Source organism: Ambystoma mexicanum, chromosome 8 (assembly GCF_040938575.1).
Source record: "Ambystoma mexicanum isolate Mex_15411 chromosome 8, UKY_AmexF1_1, whole genome shotgun sequence".
Lineage (NCBI taxonomy): Eukaryota > Metazoa > Chordata > Amphibia > Caudata > Ambystomatidae > Ambystoma > Ambystoma mexicanum.
Genome location: NC_090929.1, coordinates 1104085985 through 1104103918, shown reverse-complemented (window position 1 = coordinate 1104103918; position 17934 = coordinate 1104085985). Strand labels below are relative to the sequence as shown.

The 17934-nt window shown below is 53.5% G+C and overlaps 1 protein-coding gene across 3 annotated transcripts in view; it reads left to right on the top strand.

Annotated features, from left to right (window-relative positions):
* The first annotated feature begins 16206 nt into the window (after positions 1-16206).
* ATP13A2 (ATPase cation transporting 13A2) overlaps positions 16207-17934 on the top strand; it is a 749950-nt gene continuing 748222 nt past the window's right edge. For 2 of the 3 annotated variants that reach the window (XM_069611124.1, XM_069611128.1), the window contains exon 1: positions 16207-16292. In XM_069611124.1, coding sequence (XP_069467225.1) covers positions 16265-16292 — 28 coding nt within the window. In that variant the 5' untranslated portion in view covers positions 16207-16264. Of the gene's footprint in view, positions 16293-16392; positions 16534-17934 lie in introns of those variants that run through there. The other variant, XM_069611127.1, reaches the window with a different exon arrangement.

The window sequence follows — 17934 nt, the reverse complement described above, 5'->3', positions numbered from 1 at the left end:
GCAGGGCACGGTGGCAGCAGGCAGGCAGGCAGGCAGGCAGCCAGCAGCAGATGGCACGTGGGAGGCTGCTCGGGGCACTGGGGGGCAGTAACTCGGCCTTCTGGGCAGGAGCGTGTTTTCGCGTGGCCAGCTTGATACGGAGTGATTTGGCACGTGAAAATCCTGCACGTCAGCGTGAAATCCGAGGAAAGGCCCTTAGCGCGTAAGCGCGTCAGCACGCATACGCGATTCTATTGGACCAGAGTCCCTCAGCGCGTAAGCGCGTCTGTGACGTGACCCGCACGGGTGTTCCCCACTCAGCACGTGATGACGGAGCACACGTGGAAATACTGCACGTCAGAGTGTCATCGCGTGTAATTGGACAAAAGTGCGCGTACACGCGATTGGCCTATGTACGTGTATTTCATGGGTGCGCGGGCACTTACACACGCAAGTACGTCAGCGCACCTGTATCCCGTGGTGCGTGGGAATTTCCACACGCTATTGGACTGGGAACTGGATTCCAGGGGTGCGCGGGTCACACGCTCGCCTAGAACACGCGCAAAGCATAAATTTGCGCACTTTAACAATAACAAGCTCAGACGCCAGGATGAACATACCGTTCCTAGCAGCAGTGGCAGTGGGCTACCAAAGGAGGAGGAGGAGGATAGTCAGGGCCAGAATATTCACACCCAGAACCAGCCTTTTCGGGATGCCTGATGACCAGGTGTATGGGAGGTACAGGTTTCCACCACACATAATACTGGACCTGGTGAGTGAGTGGGAGGATGACCTCACATCACCCACCCTGTGCTCCCAAGCACTCAGCCCCCTGGAGAAGGTCCTCAATGTACTGCACTTCTTAGCCACTGGATCATTTCAGCGGACAAGTGCCATAGTGGGTGGGGTGTCACAGGCCACCCAGTCACGCTGCCTACACCAGGTCTTGAACATCATCACTGCATGCCCATCAGTCCGCAGGCACATATACCTGCCCAGAACACCTGCAGAAAGGCATGCTGCCGCCCTGGATTTTTACAGTGTGGCACGATTCCCCAAAGTGCTAGGTGCCATCGACTGCACCCATGTGGCTCTACGTCCCCCCAGGGCATCTGAGCACATCTATAGGAACCGCAAGCACTGGCATTCCATCAACGTGCAGGTAGCATGTAATGCCAAGGGAATCATCACCTCAGTATATGCCAACTATCCCGGGTCCACCCACGACAGCTTCATTTACCGAATGTCCACCCTAAGCCGGGACCTAGAAGCTGGGCGGCATGGCGATACATGGCTGCTTGGTGAGTATGTATGCCACTGCACATGCATGCATGTTGGATACTGAGCAAGGTCACAACCCCACCAAAGATACCAATCACCACCTCCACAGGGGACAGTGCCTACCCTCTCAGCCCCCACATGATGACGCCAATTCGGAACCCCACCACGCCACCCGAGGTAAGATATAACACAGCCCACATTACGACCCGGGGCATAGTGGAGCGCACATTCGGAGTGCTAAAGTCACGCTTTCGCTCCCTTGACCGTTCTGGCGGCCAGCTGTTATACGCTCCCCCAGTAGTGTGCAGGATCATAGTGGCAGCATGTGTCCTGCACAACGTTGCAACACGCCGGGGCCTGGCCATGGACATGGTGGTGGCCCCACATCCCCAAACACATGCACAGCCGCTGCGCATGGGAGGGGAAAGGGCACGGGGGGAGGCAGCCCGTACACAGCTAGTGGCTAATTACTTCACATAGAAATCACACCCCTGTGGAGTGCACACTGCCCTGGCACATTCCATCTGACAATCAATGATGACTCAACCTGACACTGATCCTGAATGTCTGGAGATTCAACCGTGAAAAGCATATCAGCCTGAGATTGTTCACCTGGAAGTGTTACAATGTGTGCATCCCTACCCACACACCACCAATGCAGTTTTGTGAAGAAACACATTCAAGCAGCTAAAATGAATACCCACTTGCTAAATGCAACAAGAGGACAGTGCCATGTCACCCAACCCATCCCCAGCACCGCCACACAACACACCGTGCCATGTCATGCTATGTGCAGATAAACAAAGTAATCCCCACAACATGACAAGTGTCACGATGTACAGTGTCCCCAATTGAAACTTGCTACACCTGAAATGCTCACTGTAATGCAGGACCAACAACAAACTTGAGCAGGTACTACCATTAACATGACTTCACTAATGTAATAAATCAGTAGTCTCACCACCTGGAAATACCTGCACTCCCACCACTTCCAACTGTACAGTGTTGGCGCCATGTAGAGTTGTAGGTGCACTGCTGCCAACAAGGACCCCATCTCCAGACTAGAGGGCCTTGTGTAGACATGAGGAAGGGACCTGCAAATTGGGAGGCAGACACAGATGATGAGTTACACATCAATGCAACATGCAGTGTACAACAGAACAGCAATATGCACTAGGAATGTATACACAGTATTGACTAGACTACCCACACATGTAGTGGGAGTCCAATGTCACCATGTACTTCAATGTCACTTGGGCACACCCTTTGCAAGCCCATGGAAACGGGAAGCAGGAGGGGTGTGTGTGACTCAAACCCAGGCATCTGAACCAAATACATGACAAGCCTGCATGTGCCCAGCCACAATGCAGCGTATGCCCACAGGAACCACGGAAGCCAACAAATTGTCCCAAAAAAATTGGGAAAAATATAAAAATAAAAATAAAAATAAAAAAAAATAAAAAATGGCCATTAATGGGCCCAGGGGGGTTGGGGAGGCCACCCAGGAGGTCCGAGGACAGGGTGCACACCAAAACCCACCTGTGTGGATCCTGGGAAAAAAAAAACACCTCCATGGGCTCATGGCCCACACGGCTACCCTGTTGTGGGAGTATCACTGCTGTCGCTATTATCACCCTGTGCAGCTGCATCCGGAGGTGGTTGCACTATGGGAGGCAGCCCACGCAAGGCCCTACTCTGTTCCTCCATGGCTGCAAGCATGCGGGTGTGGTAGGTCTCGTTCTGGAGGATGAGGGTGCGGAGGTCCCCATGCAACAACTCACGGGATGCCCGGACCTCCGCCCTTGTTGCTTGCATCTCAGCTGAGAGCGTACGGGTGAGACGCTCCAGCTGCTGTTCTGTCCTTTGGTGTGTTGAAGCCTCAAGCTCAACAAGAGTCATCCTGAGTTGATGGAGCTCCTGCCTCAGGGCTTCCCTGTGGCCCTGGGACTCTATGGAGATGGCCTCCTGCAGAGTCGCCAGTGCCGCCCGCCTGTCCCTGTTGGACGCCAACATGTCCTCCCTGTGTGACTGGCAGATGGAGTCGGTTGCCTGCTCTAGTCGCTCCATCAGCCTTTCAGGGGGGACAATGGAAGTGGCCACCCTATCCATGGCCTGAGCCATCATCTCGGATGATGCTGCCTGTTGGGTAGCCATACCGTAAATGGATTGCTCCCATGCGGTATTGCCAGGTGGCGTACGGCCACCACGTCGGCGGGAACCACACCTGTCTGGGACAAGGCGGACTGCGCCTTGCTGTGCCGGCACTGCCTGAGGCTGCAGGACTGCATTCCCCCTCTGATCTGCTGGCCCAGGAACAGGATCAGATGTCGCTGAGTGTGACCCTGCATCCGTAACCACCAAAGGCCTAGCTGCCAACACTGACATCCCCATTGAGGGTTCTGACCCTGGTGCAGGTGGGTGGGACAGAACAGAATCCCTCCCTGGAACACTCACCTGCGACGGCACGTAGGTCTCATCATCCGAATCAACAGCTGAGTACAGCTCGGGGGAGGTGCAGCCAGAGACACCCCTTGAGAGCACGACCTGCAGCACTTGTGGGTTCTCACCCACCAGCAAACCACGTCCCTCACTGGTGGTTGGTCGGCCCTCGGACCCCTCCTGGCTCTGCACCATCTCCACAAACCCAGCAGTATCAGGTGCGTCTTCCCCTGCAAAGACATAATAACAAAGAAATGGAAACAGGCATTAGCACCATGGCACACAATGAGGGCTGAGAAGCAAGAGAACCAGTACTTGATTGACACATGTCCCACATGACTAAGACCCTCCCATGCATGCACCCTCACTGCGTATGAAGGGCAGGCAAATGGCACACACTGATGACACAAAGATGGAAGATGAACACATTTCCTGCATGCTGCCTGGCAGTGGCATCACACATTGGCCTGTGATTGCCAGGTGACACACACATGCCATCACACAGATGGCATGTACCATTGCTATTGAGGCAAGATGGAGAGGAGGGCAGCACTTATTCATTCAGTCCAGTTCCCGCATGTAATAGCTTTTCTAAATCAAACAGGTCTGATTTTCACCTGGAGCTGGCAGTCCCAAATGGTCCAATTGCACAGGGACATGTGTGAACATATGATATCCAGGTAACAAAGTCACTCCACTTTACCATAGCCATGCCAGACATGTGACTAAAGGACTGAGAAATGCCTAGTATAAGTGGTGGAATGCTAACAATCTGTCTGAATGAACAGAGAAAAATAAGCAACAATGTTGTGGCAAGGTGACACTTCAAGGGCAACTGGCGTGCTGTTGGGCTAGATGTCTACTGTTGGCAGAAGGGATACTGCAATGGCCAAATGCAGCTGCGCAGGATGTATTGCATGAAGCACATGCCTGACCCATACGACTCAGGCGCACACACTCTCACCTGGCACACAAACAGAAGCCCTTACACACACACCATGCACATGGATGACACACACATGCATGTGCACTCACCGGACAATGCCTCGTAATCAGGCAGATCTCCCACGCCTTGGATCTGTTCCTCCGTGATGTAGGTCCCAGCGACTGACTCATGTGGAGTGAGTTCCATGTCTACTACTGGAGACCCACCTCCAGTCACTAGAGTTGCGGCATGACTTGAGGCCATCTTCTTCTTTGCCCTGCGCTTTAGGTCATTCCAGCGCTTATAGCAATCATTGGCTGTGCGCCTCACGAATCCAAGGGCACTTACGATGTCCGCAACGGTCTGCCAGTGTGCCTGGCGTTGTGCAGGTGTGGTCTTGGATCCTGCAACAATGACCATCTCGTTATCATGTCCGGACACATACTCGACAAGTGCATTCAGTTCGTCATCCGTGAAGCTGGGCTTCCTCGACGGGCCGGACTGTGTAGCCGTGTCTGGGGCATCAGCCTGTGCCGGACGAGCACTCTTCCTCTTCCGCTTGGAAGGTGGTGGTGATCCTGAGTGTCCTGCGCCGCTCTGGACACTAGGGGCAGGAGCCCTGGTGGGCTCTGTATCAGGTGTGTGGGATTGCACACTCAGCATGGGAGTTGGTGCAGGCATTGGCTCAAGTGTAATGGTGTCAGGGGGAATGTCAGCAGGATGGACTAGGACCGACACTGTCCTGGCTGGGTGTGTGAGAGCTGGGGTGGATGGAGCCGCAGCTGCCCCTGCAGCCTCTCCGCCCTGCCTACTTGGGGCAGCAGATGACCTTGCTGCCCCAGATCCACGTGGCATGATGGCATCAACGTGCACCAGCGCACGTGTCGTAGCCCTGCTGACCTGGAAGTCAGCCATGGAGTCAGCCAGGTCTGGTGCCACAATGGGCTGGTCCAACAAGGGCTGAGCATGGATGGTGTCAGCCACATCAGCCTCAACGGGAGGGGGGAGGGGGGGATTATGGGTGCCCGTGACTGGTCCTCCACACTTGTGGCTCTTCCACCTTTGCCACCCTTACGGAATCCTCACCTCCCAGCCATGGCACTGATGTTAATGTGCGTATGGGAGTGGATGTAGACTATTGTCCTGGGCAATTGGGGATCAAAGGGGTTGGGTACCAGATGGTAATTGTACCGTAGTGCTCTAGCAAGGCTGAATGTAACCCCTGGGGAAAGATGACGGGTCACGCAACGCACAGGAGGCCCAAAAAAGGGAGATGACGTACACGCAACCCCTCCTAGACCACGTGTGCAGAAAGAAAAACCTGCACTACGCTGTGGCACCCAGTAACACAAGAATGAACGTATGCGTGTCACACGCAGCCTAGAATGACCTCTGAAGGGGTAGGCTACACACGGGGCAAGCACAGATGTTAGATACGTGCGTGACTCACCGTCTGCCAGGTAAAAGAGCGTGAAAAATGAGCGTGTTTGGTTGGCAACACCCCCGCCAAAAGAAGATATGTACGCTGTCTGAGGAGACAGGACAACAGTAGAAGGGAACACTGTTTGAGGGAACAGGCCCAGGTAAACCAGTACAAGAGAAAAAATAGAAAAAGCTGTCAGAGGTAACAGGGAGTACGAACTTGAAACGCCGTGAAGTAAATCGCGTGTGAAACGACAAGAAGTACAGAATTCACCCACTCGCTCTCCACGAAAAGCAGTACAAGGAATTGGTGTTCTACACGTACCTTATATGCAGGCCCACACGTACAGCGTCACTTACGCGGCGTGTACGTGCTAGGCCCATTCCCACCAATTACACGCTTTGTCACTTCTGCGTGTAGGTCCATTTGCACCAATTACACGCTTTGTCACTTCTGCGTGTATGTCCATTTGCACCAATTACACGCTTTGACACTTCTGCGTGTAGGGCTATTTCCACCAATAACACGCTTTGACACTCGGACGTGTCACGCAACTTTTTCCTACGCGTGCACGTGACTTCATAGGCGCGCATACGCGTTTACGCGCTAAGGGCCTTTCATCGATTTACACGCAGACGTGTGGGATTTTCACGTGCAAAATCACTCACTACGTATCAAGCTGTCCACGCGTTCACACACGAAAGACCACGCTCCTGCCCAGGAGGCCAAATTACTGCCCCCCAGAGCCCTGAGCACGCTCCCACCTGCTGCCTGACTGCCTGCTGCCCACGTGCCCTGCCATTTGCTGCCTGCACATCAGCCAGGGGTGCTGTTGCTGTGACCACCCCTGCTGGAACCAAAGGCTCCCGACTGCTTTTCCGTCGCCCCACAGCCCAGCCCCAGGACCCAGTTGCCCACCCACTCCTGCCTCTGGGGTTGCCATGTCGGGCACTACAACATCTGGCACCAGTGGCAACCCCCGGCCAAGGAGGCAGAGGGGCACCAGCTTCAGTGCCAGGGAAGTTGGTGTTCTGGTGGAGGATGCCCCTGGTGGCTGGGGGGTGGGGGTGGTGGGAGACATGGGTTGGACATGGGTGGGGGCCTGCTGGCAGGTGCCCCACAGCGCTGGGGGGTGGGGGTGGTAGGAGACATGGGTGGGGGCCTGGTGGACGGTGCCCCTGCACTGCTGGGGGGTGGGGGTGGTGGGAGACATGGGTGGGGGCCTGGTGGAGGGTGCCCCTGCACTGCTGGGGGGTGGGGGTGGTGGGAGACATGAGTGGGGGCCTGGTGGAGGGTGCCCCTGGTGGCTGGGGGGTGGGGGTGGTGGGAGACATGAGTGGGGGCCTGGTGGAGGGTGCCCCTGGTGGCTGGGGGGTCGGGGTGGTGGTATACATGAGTGGTGGGCCTGGTGGAGGGTGCCCCTGGTGGCTGGGGGGTGGGAGACATGGGTGGGTGCCTGGTGGAGGGTGCCCCTGGTGGCTGGGGGGTGGGGGTGGTGGGATACATGGGTGGGGGCTTGGTGGAGGGTGCCCCTGGTGGCTGGGGGGTGGGGGTGGTGGTAGACATGAGTGGGGGCCTGGTGGAGGCTGCCCCTGCACTGCTGGGGGGTGGGGGTGGTGGGAGACATGAGTGGGGGCCTGGTGGAGGGTGCCCCTGGTGGCGGGGGGGTGGGGGTGGTGGGAGACATGAGTGGGGGCCTGGTGGAGGCTGACCCTGCACTGCTGGGGGGTGGGGGTGGTGGGAGACATGAGTGGGGGCCTGGTGGAGGGTGCCCCTGGTGGCTGGGGGGTGGGGGTGGTGGTAGACATGAGTGGGGGCCTGGTGGAGGCTGCCCCTGCACTGCTGGGGGGTGGGGGTGGTGGGAGACATGGGTGGGGGCCTGGTGGAGGGTGCCCCTGGTGGCTGGGGGTGGTGGGATACATGGGTGGGGGCCTGGTGGAGGGTGCCCCTGGTGGCTGGGGTGTGGGGGTGGTGGTAGACATGAGTGGGGGCCTGGTGGAGGCTGCCCCTGCACTGCTGGGGGGTGGGGGTGGTGGGAGGCATGAGTGGGGGCCTGGTGGCGGGTGCCCCTGGTGGCGGGGGGGTGGGGGTGATAGGGGACATGAGTGGGGGCTGGTGGGGGCTGCCCCTGCACTGCTGGGGGGTGGGGGTGGTGGGATACATGGGTGGGGGCCTGGTGGAGGGTGCCCCTGGTGGCTGGGGGGTGGAGACATGAGTGGGGGCCTGGTGGAGGGTGCCCCTGGTGGCTGGGGGGTGGGGGTGGTGGTAGACATGAGTGGGGGCCTGGTGGAGGCTGCCCCTGCACTGCTGGGGGGTGGGGGTGGTGGGAGACATGAGTGGGGGCCTGGTGGAGGGTGCCCTTGGTGGCTGGGGGGTGGGGGTGTGGTAGACATGAGTGGGGGCCTGGTGGAGGCTGCCCCTGCACTGCTGGGGGGTGGGGGTGGTGGGAGACATGGGTGGGGGCCTGGTGGAGGGTGCCCCTGGTGGCTGGGGGGTGGGGGTGGTGGGATACATGGGTGGGGGCCTGGTGGAGGGTGCCCCTGGTGGCTGGGGGGTGGGGGTGGTGGTAGACATGAGTGGGGGCCTGGTGGAGGCTGCCCCTGTACTGCTGGGGGGTGGGGGTGGTGGGAGACATGAGTGGGGGCCTGGTGGAGGGTGCCCCTGGTGGCAGGGGGGTGGGGGTGGTGGGAGACATGAGTGGGGGCCTGGTGGAGGCTGACCCTGCACTGCTGGGGGGTGGGGGTGGTGGGAGACATGAGTGGGGGCCTGGTGGAGGGTGCCCCTGGTGGCTGGGGGGTGGGGGTGGTGGTAGACATGAGTGGGGGCCTGGTGGAGGCTGCCCCTGCACTGCTGGGGGGTGGGGGTGGTGGGAGACATGGGTGGGGGCCTGGTGGAGGGTGCCCCTGGTGGCTGGGGGGTGGGGGTGATGGGATACATGGGTGGGGGCCTGGTGGAGGGTACCCCTGGTGGCTGGGGGTGGTGGTAGACATGAGTGGGGGCCTGGTGGAGGCTGCCCCTGCACTGCTGGGGGGTGGGGGTGGTGGGAGACATGAGTGGGGGCCTGGTGGAGGGTGCCCCTGGTAGCGGGGGGGTGGGGGTGATAGGGGACATGAGTGGGGGCCTGGTGGGGGCTGCCCCTGCACTGCTGGGGGGTGGGGGTGGTGGGAGACATGGGTGGGGGCCTGGTGGAGGCTGCCCCTGCACTGCTGGGGGGTGGGGGTGGTGGGAGACATGAGTGGGGGCCTGGTGGAGGGTGCCCCTGGTGGCTGGGGGTGGTGGGAGACATGAGTGGGGGCCTGGTGGAGGCTGCCCCTGCACTGCTGGGGGGTGGGGGTGGTGGGAGACATGAGTGGGGGCCTGGTGGAGGGTGCCCCTGGTGGCTGGGGGTGGTGGTAGACATGAGTGGGGGCCTGGTGGAGGCTGCCCCTGCACTGCTGGGGGGTGGGGTGGTGGGAGACATGGGTGGGGGCCTGGTGGAGGGTGCCCCTGGTGGCTGGGGGTGGTGGGATACATGGGTGGGGGCCTGGTGGAGGGTGCCCCTGGTGGCTGGGGGGTGGGGGTGGTGGTAGACATGAGTGGGGGCCTGCTGGAGGCTGCCCCTGCACTGCTGGGGGTGGGGGTGCAGGGGGACATGAGCAGGTGTGCAGGATAGTCCCCTGTTTTGTGGGCTGCCTGCAGGTGCCGTGGAGGGTGTACAGGGAACACCTGTGAGGACCCACCCAGCCTAATCGCGTGTGTGACTTCCCACGCACCCCTGTAATACACGTAAAAAGCCAAATCGCGTGTGATAATTCCCGTGCACCCCTGTAATACACGTACCTGGCCAAATCGCATGTGAGAATTCCCGCGCACCCCTGTAATACACGTACCCAGCCGAATCGCGTGTACAACTTCCCGTGTACCCCTGTAATACACGTACCCAGCCAAATCGCGTGTGATAATTCCCGCGTACCCCTGTGATACACGTGCCCTGGCTAATCGCGTGTGAAACTTCACGCGTACCCCTGTAATACACGTACCCTGGCCAATCGCATGTTAAACTTCCCGCGTACCCCTGTAATACACGTACCCTGGCTAATCGCGTGTATTACTTCACGCGTACCCCTGATATGCACGTTACCCGCTTAGCGTTCCTTGTTTGGCAGCCCTGTAAACTGGTCCAGGGTTAGCGCAGCCCTTTGCGATGATTTTGCGATTTTGATGGCTTTTCCTTGCGCGAGGGCGTTCTTGGGGGCGTTACTGGCGCTGCTGCAGGGTCGCTGCGATACTCTGCGCCACGGCTGGTTTGGGAGCCTAAAATCCATGAATACGCTGTGCGCGGAAATCGGTTTTAGCGCACGTGCCTAGCGCAGACAATCGCACGCGGACACTCTGCGCCAGCCGCTTGCGACACTTTTCTGCGAAATTCTATGAATTACCCTGTCAATCTCTCAGTACTTCTGTTTATCACCCTCAAACCGATGGATTAGTGGAACGGTTCAATATAACCCTCAAACATGTAATCAGGAAATTAGTTGAAGTTGAAGGAAAAAACTCTGATATCTAGGGCCCTGTTTGCAATCCGGAAAACACCACGATCCTCAACAGGGTTTTCATAATTTTAACTAGTGTATGGTAGAGAGCCGAGGATTGTCCTTGACATGTTACGGAAGACTTGAGAGGAACAGGAAGAAGCCATCTTGCCCCGCTCCCAAACAGCGCAACGTTTAAGAGAACATATGGCCACTTTGAGAGCGATAGTTCAAGCCCACCTGGCTAAAGCACAAGAAAACCAAAAGACCTGTTTATAGTATAGTATAGTATAGTATAGAGCTTTACCCATGTCTTTTTTCATTAGACAGTTTTTGTTCTCCATCCAACTTCTGTGAATAAGATGTTGTCCAAATGGCAAGGTGCTTATGGGGCGACTGAATAAACAGGGCCATATAATTATCGAATCTCTCAACCGGATAGGTGAATTAAGACCCATATCTACCTCATAAACCACCTTAAGGAGTGGAGAGAGGATCCTGCCGTGATCACTACAGTGACATTAACCAGTCGATTAACAGAAGAATTAGAGAAAAATACCTTGATTCCTTCCCACCTACCAGCGACTCAGAAACAAGATTTACTAGAGTTATTAGAGCAGTTTTAAGAGGTCTTAAAATCTGAGCCAGGAAGAGCAAAAGCGTTTTTTCACTATATCCGTACAACCCCAGGGAAGGTGGTCCATTTAAAACCACATCGGATCCCAGAACCAAGAAAAGGAATAGTCATGGAGGAGGTGGAGAATATGCTAACATCTTATTTTATTGAACCATCCCAGAGTTCTTGTTCCTCTCCGATAGCACTTGTTGCCAAGCCAGATCAGTCGTGGAGGTTCTGTATTGACTTCAGAAAGGTGAACGTGGTATCCCAATTTGACAGTTATCCTATGCCAAGGATTGATGATCTGATTGATCGATTGGGGACCACCGTTTTCCTCTCAACGACTGATCTGATGAACGGATACTGGCAAGTGCCTGTTAACCCAGAGGACAAGGATAAAACAGCCTTCTCCACCCCTATTGTACTGTTCCAGTTCAGAGTATAACCTTTTGGACTCTACAGGGCCCCCAACTACATTTCAAAGGTTAATGGACCAAGTCCTTCGCCTTACTCCTCTTTCTGCTGAGCTTATATCGCTGATATAATCATTCATAATAGGACATCGGAGGAATACCTACACCACCTAAACTTAGTTAACAGAGCCTTGAGGGTAGTCGGCCTCACAGCAACCCCCAAGCAATTTCACTGGCACAGGCAGCAGTCACATATCTCAGATTTTACATGGGTAATGGGCTTGTTCAACCCCAAAGTGAAAAGAAGAAAACTTTCCCGGGAACTCCAGTGCTCAGAACCAAGAAAGATCTAAGAGCCTTTTTGGGACTAGCAGGGTATTATAGACTATTCACCCCCAGTTATTCTTCTATCACATCTTAACTCACTGATAAACTTAAGAATGCAGAACCCCAAACAATAAAGTGGAGTGATGAAGACCAAAAGTGTTTTGACAAACTCAAGAATATTATGTGTAGTGAACCAATGTTACAGGTGGCAGATTTTAACAAAGAGTTCATCTTACAAACAAATGCTTCACATGTTTGGCGGGGGGCTGTTCTTTCACAAGATCACAATGGCACTGAACACCTGATTCGTTATATCAGTAGGAAGTTATATCCCCGTTAAAAGAACTATGCACAACCAGCACAGAGACAACGATTCATGGCCCTGAGCGGCGGCGCCCGAAAGCCTGCAGACGTCTGTCCAGCCTTGCTTGCTGAACTGCCTGCCGCCTGGTAACTGCAGCTGTCTCCCACCACTAACTCTCTCTCAAGGGCTGCGAAGCGCCCTAGAACCACCTCAACGCTGTTCAGCACCAAGAACTTCAACAGCACCAGGTACATTGTGGTTCTGCCCCCATGGTCCTTCTCCAAAGGCCCCTAGAGACAGTTACGACCCTTTGCCCCCTTGGTGCTGGAACCAAATAACCTTGAACAGTAAGACTGATTACCAACTACCCTCATATCAGTATACAGAGTGCATCCCTTTCCTTTCTGAAACTGTCTGTCCTCTGTGTTCCTTTATAGGGTGGGTCGTATTTGCAGTGTACTAGAACTTTCTGTTTTAGTAATCATAAAGTAGATATTTTTATAAAACCTTGACTGGACAGACCCTTTTATCATTGGGTAATAATTGTATTTTCGCTGCATTGCAACTAACCAACGGTCCACGACCTTGCGGAGGTAAGCCTGCCATTCCGTCCACGTTACTAAAAATTGGAAAAGGTCTTATAATTCACTTGTGTTCCAATCGGTTCAGATCCCTTCTGGTGTACAAGAGGTGTGGGGTTGATTGATGGTTTAGAAACCGATATTCATCCCTGGACCACTGGTGCCCCGGAAATTTATTCGTCACATAGACGCCATAGAGGATTTGGAAAACTTACTACAGCTCTGATTCAGCTTTAAGTAATTCCTCCAGTTGTTGGTGTCATAGTCGAAGATATACGGCCAGCACACGTCTGGAGGTATTGCCTTCCAGCTCAAAACCTGAAATTTGGCAGCGTTGTAAAAGTGGAAGTAGTTCCATTACCGTCACGTTTTTACTGCACCATCAAACTCCTAATGATACCTATTGTTAGGGAACAATGCAATGGTAAACTTCCAGAGAAAAGGGTACATTTGTGACTCACACAACTTACTCAAGTATTTCATACCTGATTACACAAGTATTTTATGTATGTTTGAAAGCTTTATATAGCACATTTTATTTATGTTTGAAAGCTTTATATAGCACATAGTGTGAGCCGGATCTCTGTAAATTCCGGAAACTTCTCAAGACTTTCCTCTTCGCCTCCACCTTCTCGCTCCCTCTCCCCTGCTAACCAACTCTTTCTTCTCTCTCTCCTATACTTCTGCTCAGTCTCGCTGACTGGCTGCCTGGGGTACCTTCAGAGCCTCACATGTCCCAAGCCTTCCTCTGCAGTCTCCTGCACTTGCCACAGGGCCTTGCACTTGCTGCAGCACTACCGCACTTTGGTTACTACCCATGAGAGTGGTACCTCTGTGCACTTAATCCGTGTTCTGACGGAACGGGCACACTTGGTCTCTACTGCACCCCATGCACTTCCTGCTCTGTTCTCCTGCATGATCTGAATGTACCTCGCCTAGTAAGATTGTCTGTCTTGTCTTTCCTATGTCTTCCCCTCCCATGCATGGTTGTGGTTTAAAACCCTTGTGTATATGCACATAATAAATAATCAATCAATCGTTGTCAGTAAAAATCTCTAGCACATAAGGCCACAGGTAAATGGGCCCAAGCCAAATAATTGAAAAAATGTGGAGGGGGTTGAGGGAGGTTACATGTTACAGCGAGAGGTGTAGGAAGAATTACTGGGAGGATGGCCTCCCAAGTATTTGAGGCACTCTTAGAGGGATTGATAGGCTCAAGGGGTTCAGCCTTTTGATAGCATAGATGTGTGCCAGTCCTGCTAGGTGGACCATGATTCTACAAAAAGGGAGGATGCAGATATTGTAATTTATTACAAAGTGTAATGTTGGATTTATGAGGGGCTGGCTGTCTTGTGATTTATTTGCCTGGACTTCTGTACCCTATGCAGTACTTTAAGTGGCCTGCAATATCGATCCGGGGGGCGTGGCCAAGAAGGGGCATGGCCTGGCAGGGGGTCAGCACTGCAATTAAGAGGCAACATTCACCTCACCTGACCCTCGACTGCAAAATCAACTCATTGAGAATGCTCAGCAGAAGGCAACAGGAAAGAGGGCAGCGCTGTACCCACTCCTGAAGACCAAGTTCATGGCCCTATGGACAAAGATCAACATCTACAAGGCAATCGTCAGACTTACCCTGAAGTATGCCTCCCAAGCATGGTTGACCTGCCATGAGCGACACCAAAAGAGTCTTCAGCTAGTCCAGAACAAGGCCCTGTAGATATCGTCTGGAGCACCAATCTTCACAAGGATAGCAGACCTTCACAGAGACCAGGACATCGAGATGTTGGACGAAAATCTAGCGAAGCTCAGTCAGAATTTATGCCAAGGACTGGATCAGAACCCGAACCCTCTGATCAGAAGACTCACTGCCACCACTGCAAACTCCTTCGACCGCTACCCATCACTGCGAAGACCCTGTGAAACCAGCACTACTGTGACAAGACCACACAGACCAAGAAGAACCCTAACCCACGACTATATACTCAACCCGAGAAGATGGAGTAATGAGGCTCAAGCCTCATAATCCAAAAACACAGCTGATGGATTAAATCGAACAGCAAGAAGAAGACAGCCAGCCGCACCTGAATGCTGCCTGTTAGGTCACGTCCCCCGTGAGGATTTTGTCAGAGCTGTGGTCTAACAGGCAGCATTCAAGTCAGGTAAGGGTTGCCTCTTAATTGCGGCGCTGACCTGCTGCCTGGCACCCCTTTGCATCGATCATCACCCTCTCACATGGGCGACACAATGAAAAGGCAAAGCTTTTTTCCTAAAGCCTGAAGCTCTTGCTTACATGCGAGTGCTGCAGGCTTTAGAAAAAAAAAAGCCTTGACTTCTAGCGGCCTGGTAGGCTGGGGTTAGCCGGGGTCATTAGGGAGCCCCGGCAGGCAGGAGCGCCGAGTATGCGGGTGCTCTGAGCCCGCCCCCCCTCATGGAAGGCCATCTACGTATGAGTCCCTATACTTTCAATGGGGCTTTGGGGGGGGGAAACATACCCCCCCGCAAATCAAAAGTTGGCTGATGCGGCCCTGTCCCACTTAAAGCCCATACCCTATGTGATGATTACATACCTTTAATTCTCATGCTTTTGGCGGATGTCAGCCACCAAGGAAATTGTTCACTCACCCTCCAAGCTCCTTATCTGTGTCAAATCCCTTATCTGTTCATTCACTTCAAAGTGCTTCACCAGCACAAACCGAAATTACGTTTTTTCACCCATCCTTTGGACTCGAAAAGGGCGGAGCTTGTGATTGTGACCAGGGAATTTAGGACTATGGAGTCCCGTGTCTTTTTCGTAAAGCCTTGAAAACGTATTTGTTTAAATAAGTCTAGCCAGGCCCTTAAAATGATTGTGTCCTACGGATATAATTATCCTACACCTATGGATGGAATGTGATACTATTACAATTCTAGATACGTTCAGTAAAAGTCATCTGCGCCATTATATGTTTTATTCTGTTTCGAGCGCGTTACTAATACCAAAATCAAATCAAATAATAATTTTAAAAAAATTGTAGCTTCACATTTAGCGTTCGAAGTACCGTCTGGTCACTATACCAGGCATCAAATTGCATTAATTATTAATCGTGCACTTGATATATAAGAGCTAAAACATATTTTTTTGCTCTATTATTGTTCTGGATATTTGCAGGCCAGTTACAAATTCTGTGCATATCGATTTACAGACACGCGCGCGCCCGCCCACACACACACTAAATTTGCTTTTCAGAAGTGGTTACCTAGAATGCAGAGTGTGTGAGATAAAAATGTAACGCAGAATACCCAATAATCAAACAAGCAACTACTACAACCTCTGCCAGGCAGTCCAGTCGGCGCGTGATTTGTAGCAGGAAACGTTTCCGGACTACGACTCCCAGCAAAGCGGCGTATTGACGTCACCCTGGAAGCCGGACGCGCACCAGGTTGGTGCGAGCAGCGCGTGCCCCTCTGGGGGTGTGCTAGATGGCAGCTGCTGTCAAGATGAGCTCGGGTAAGTCAAAGCATCCTTACTGTTCATGGAGAGGAGAAGCTCTGCACACCCGCCAGAGAGAGAGAAAAAGTGACCCTTAGCGACCACGCGTGCAGGAACCGTAGTAGCTTCTTAATAACCGTGAAGGGGGGCAGAACTATTCCTTGCGGCGATAGAAAAAGACTAAAGGAGCTCATTTTCTTTCGCCATTCTCTCGGAAGGCGCACCTCAATCTTCCGCCCTATATTTCCACAACATCCCGGTACGTAAACCTTTACACTTAACCACCGTGCAACCCTGAACAGTACCTACCTTCAAACTCGCTCCTCAGTTACAACATACTTCACCTTCCTTCAAGCCATCCGTGCACAGCCCTTCTAGTGCACCTCACTACACCTCATCAAATTCCTGCATTCGCCTTACTACATCCCAGTCTTGCACATTCAAGCCCAGTCCCTGTAACCCCCCCCCCCCCCCCAGCTGTACACGGCAAACCATGCCTGCAACTCGCCTTCCAACCAACTCCATACACTCCGCCTCGTCCCTGCACTACTCTCCAACACCCACCCAAGCTGTACACGGCAAACCATGCCTGCAACTCTCATTCCAACCAACTTCATACACTCCGCCTCGCTCCGTCCCTGCATTACTCTCCGCTGCACCTCACCGCCACCCCTTCCCCAATTACCTCCAAACCAGCTCCCTTCCTCGCGAAGCAGCTATCTGCATCTCACCTAGCTTTGCGCCAGCTGCCCAATCTTTACTCACTGTGACCAATGTGCTGTCATAGGAGAGGCTTGTATCCCAGTCAGCTTAGTTTAGCATCGTGACAGGGGGCACGGTGGGCTGCGTATACTTCTTGTACAATGTGTCCTGCCGTAAGCCTTGCCTATTTCATGAGTGTTTTGGCTTTCTTTTAGTTGTTGATGTGCTATATTTCCATGGCCTATGCACACAGAGGAAACATTTTTGAACTATGCCCTGTTCCCCAGTGACCCCATACTCCACCCCACACCATAACTTCCCTTTCTCCACTGCTACATCCCACACTGCTGTGTTTACAACAGTACCATTAAGAGAGAGGAGAACACAACGAAAGAAAATGCAGCATTTAAAAAAAAGAAACATTAGTTGGCCCTTGTCCTCCACTGCATGCAGCTTTAAGCAGCCTCCTCCTTTCAATCACCCACCATTCCCAACTCTAAAAGGACACACCTAGAGTTATAGCCACACACCCCTTCCTTCCCATTACCTGTACAAATACTGTGTCTGCAGCCAACCATGATTAAATGCAGAAGGCACATATCGGTGCCCAGAACGGAGCTTTGTGCCTTTTGACAATGAGCGTTATGTCCCAGGCTGTCAATACAAAGGAACAGCCGCAACCCAGCCCCTGCAAGATAGCTCGGATTACCATGAAAGTATTGAAAATAAAATGACCACATTTTTGGTTGGTTGAATTTGTTTTAGTAATGCCTTGGGAGACCCTGCCAACCCCCATTTCCTCCTACCTTCACCTACTCCACCCCATACCTATATATTAATACAAATGTACAAAAATCCCTAACAAATTCGATCAAAAAAAGAAATCGGTCATTTCTCATTAGGGAATGTTGCATTCGATTATTTCTGTGGATAGCAGATAGCTCAGCATGGTGTGCCA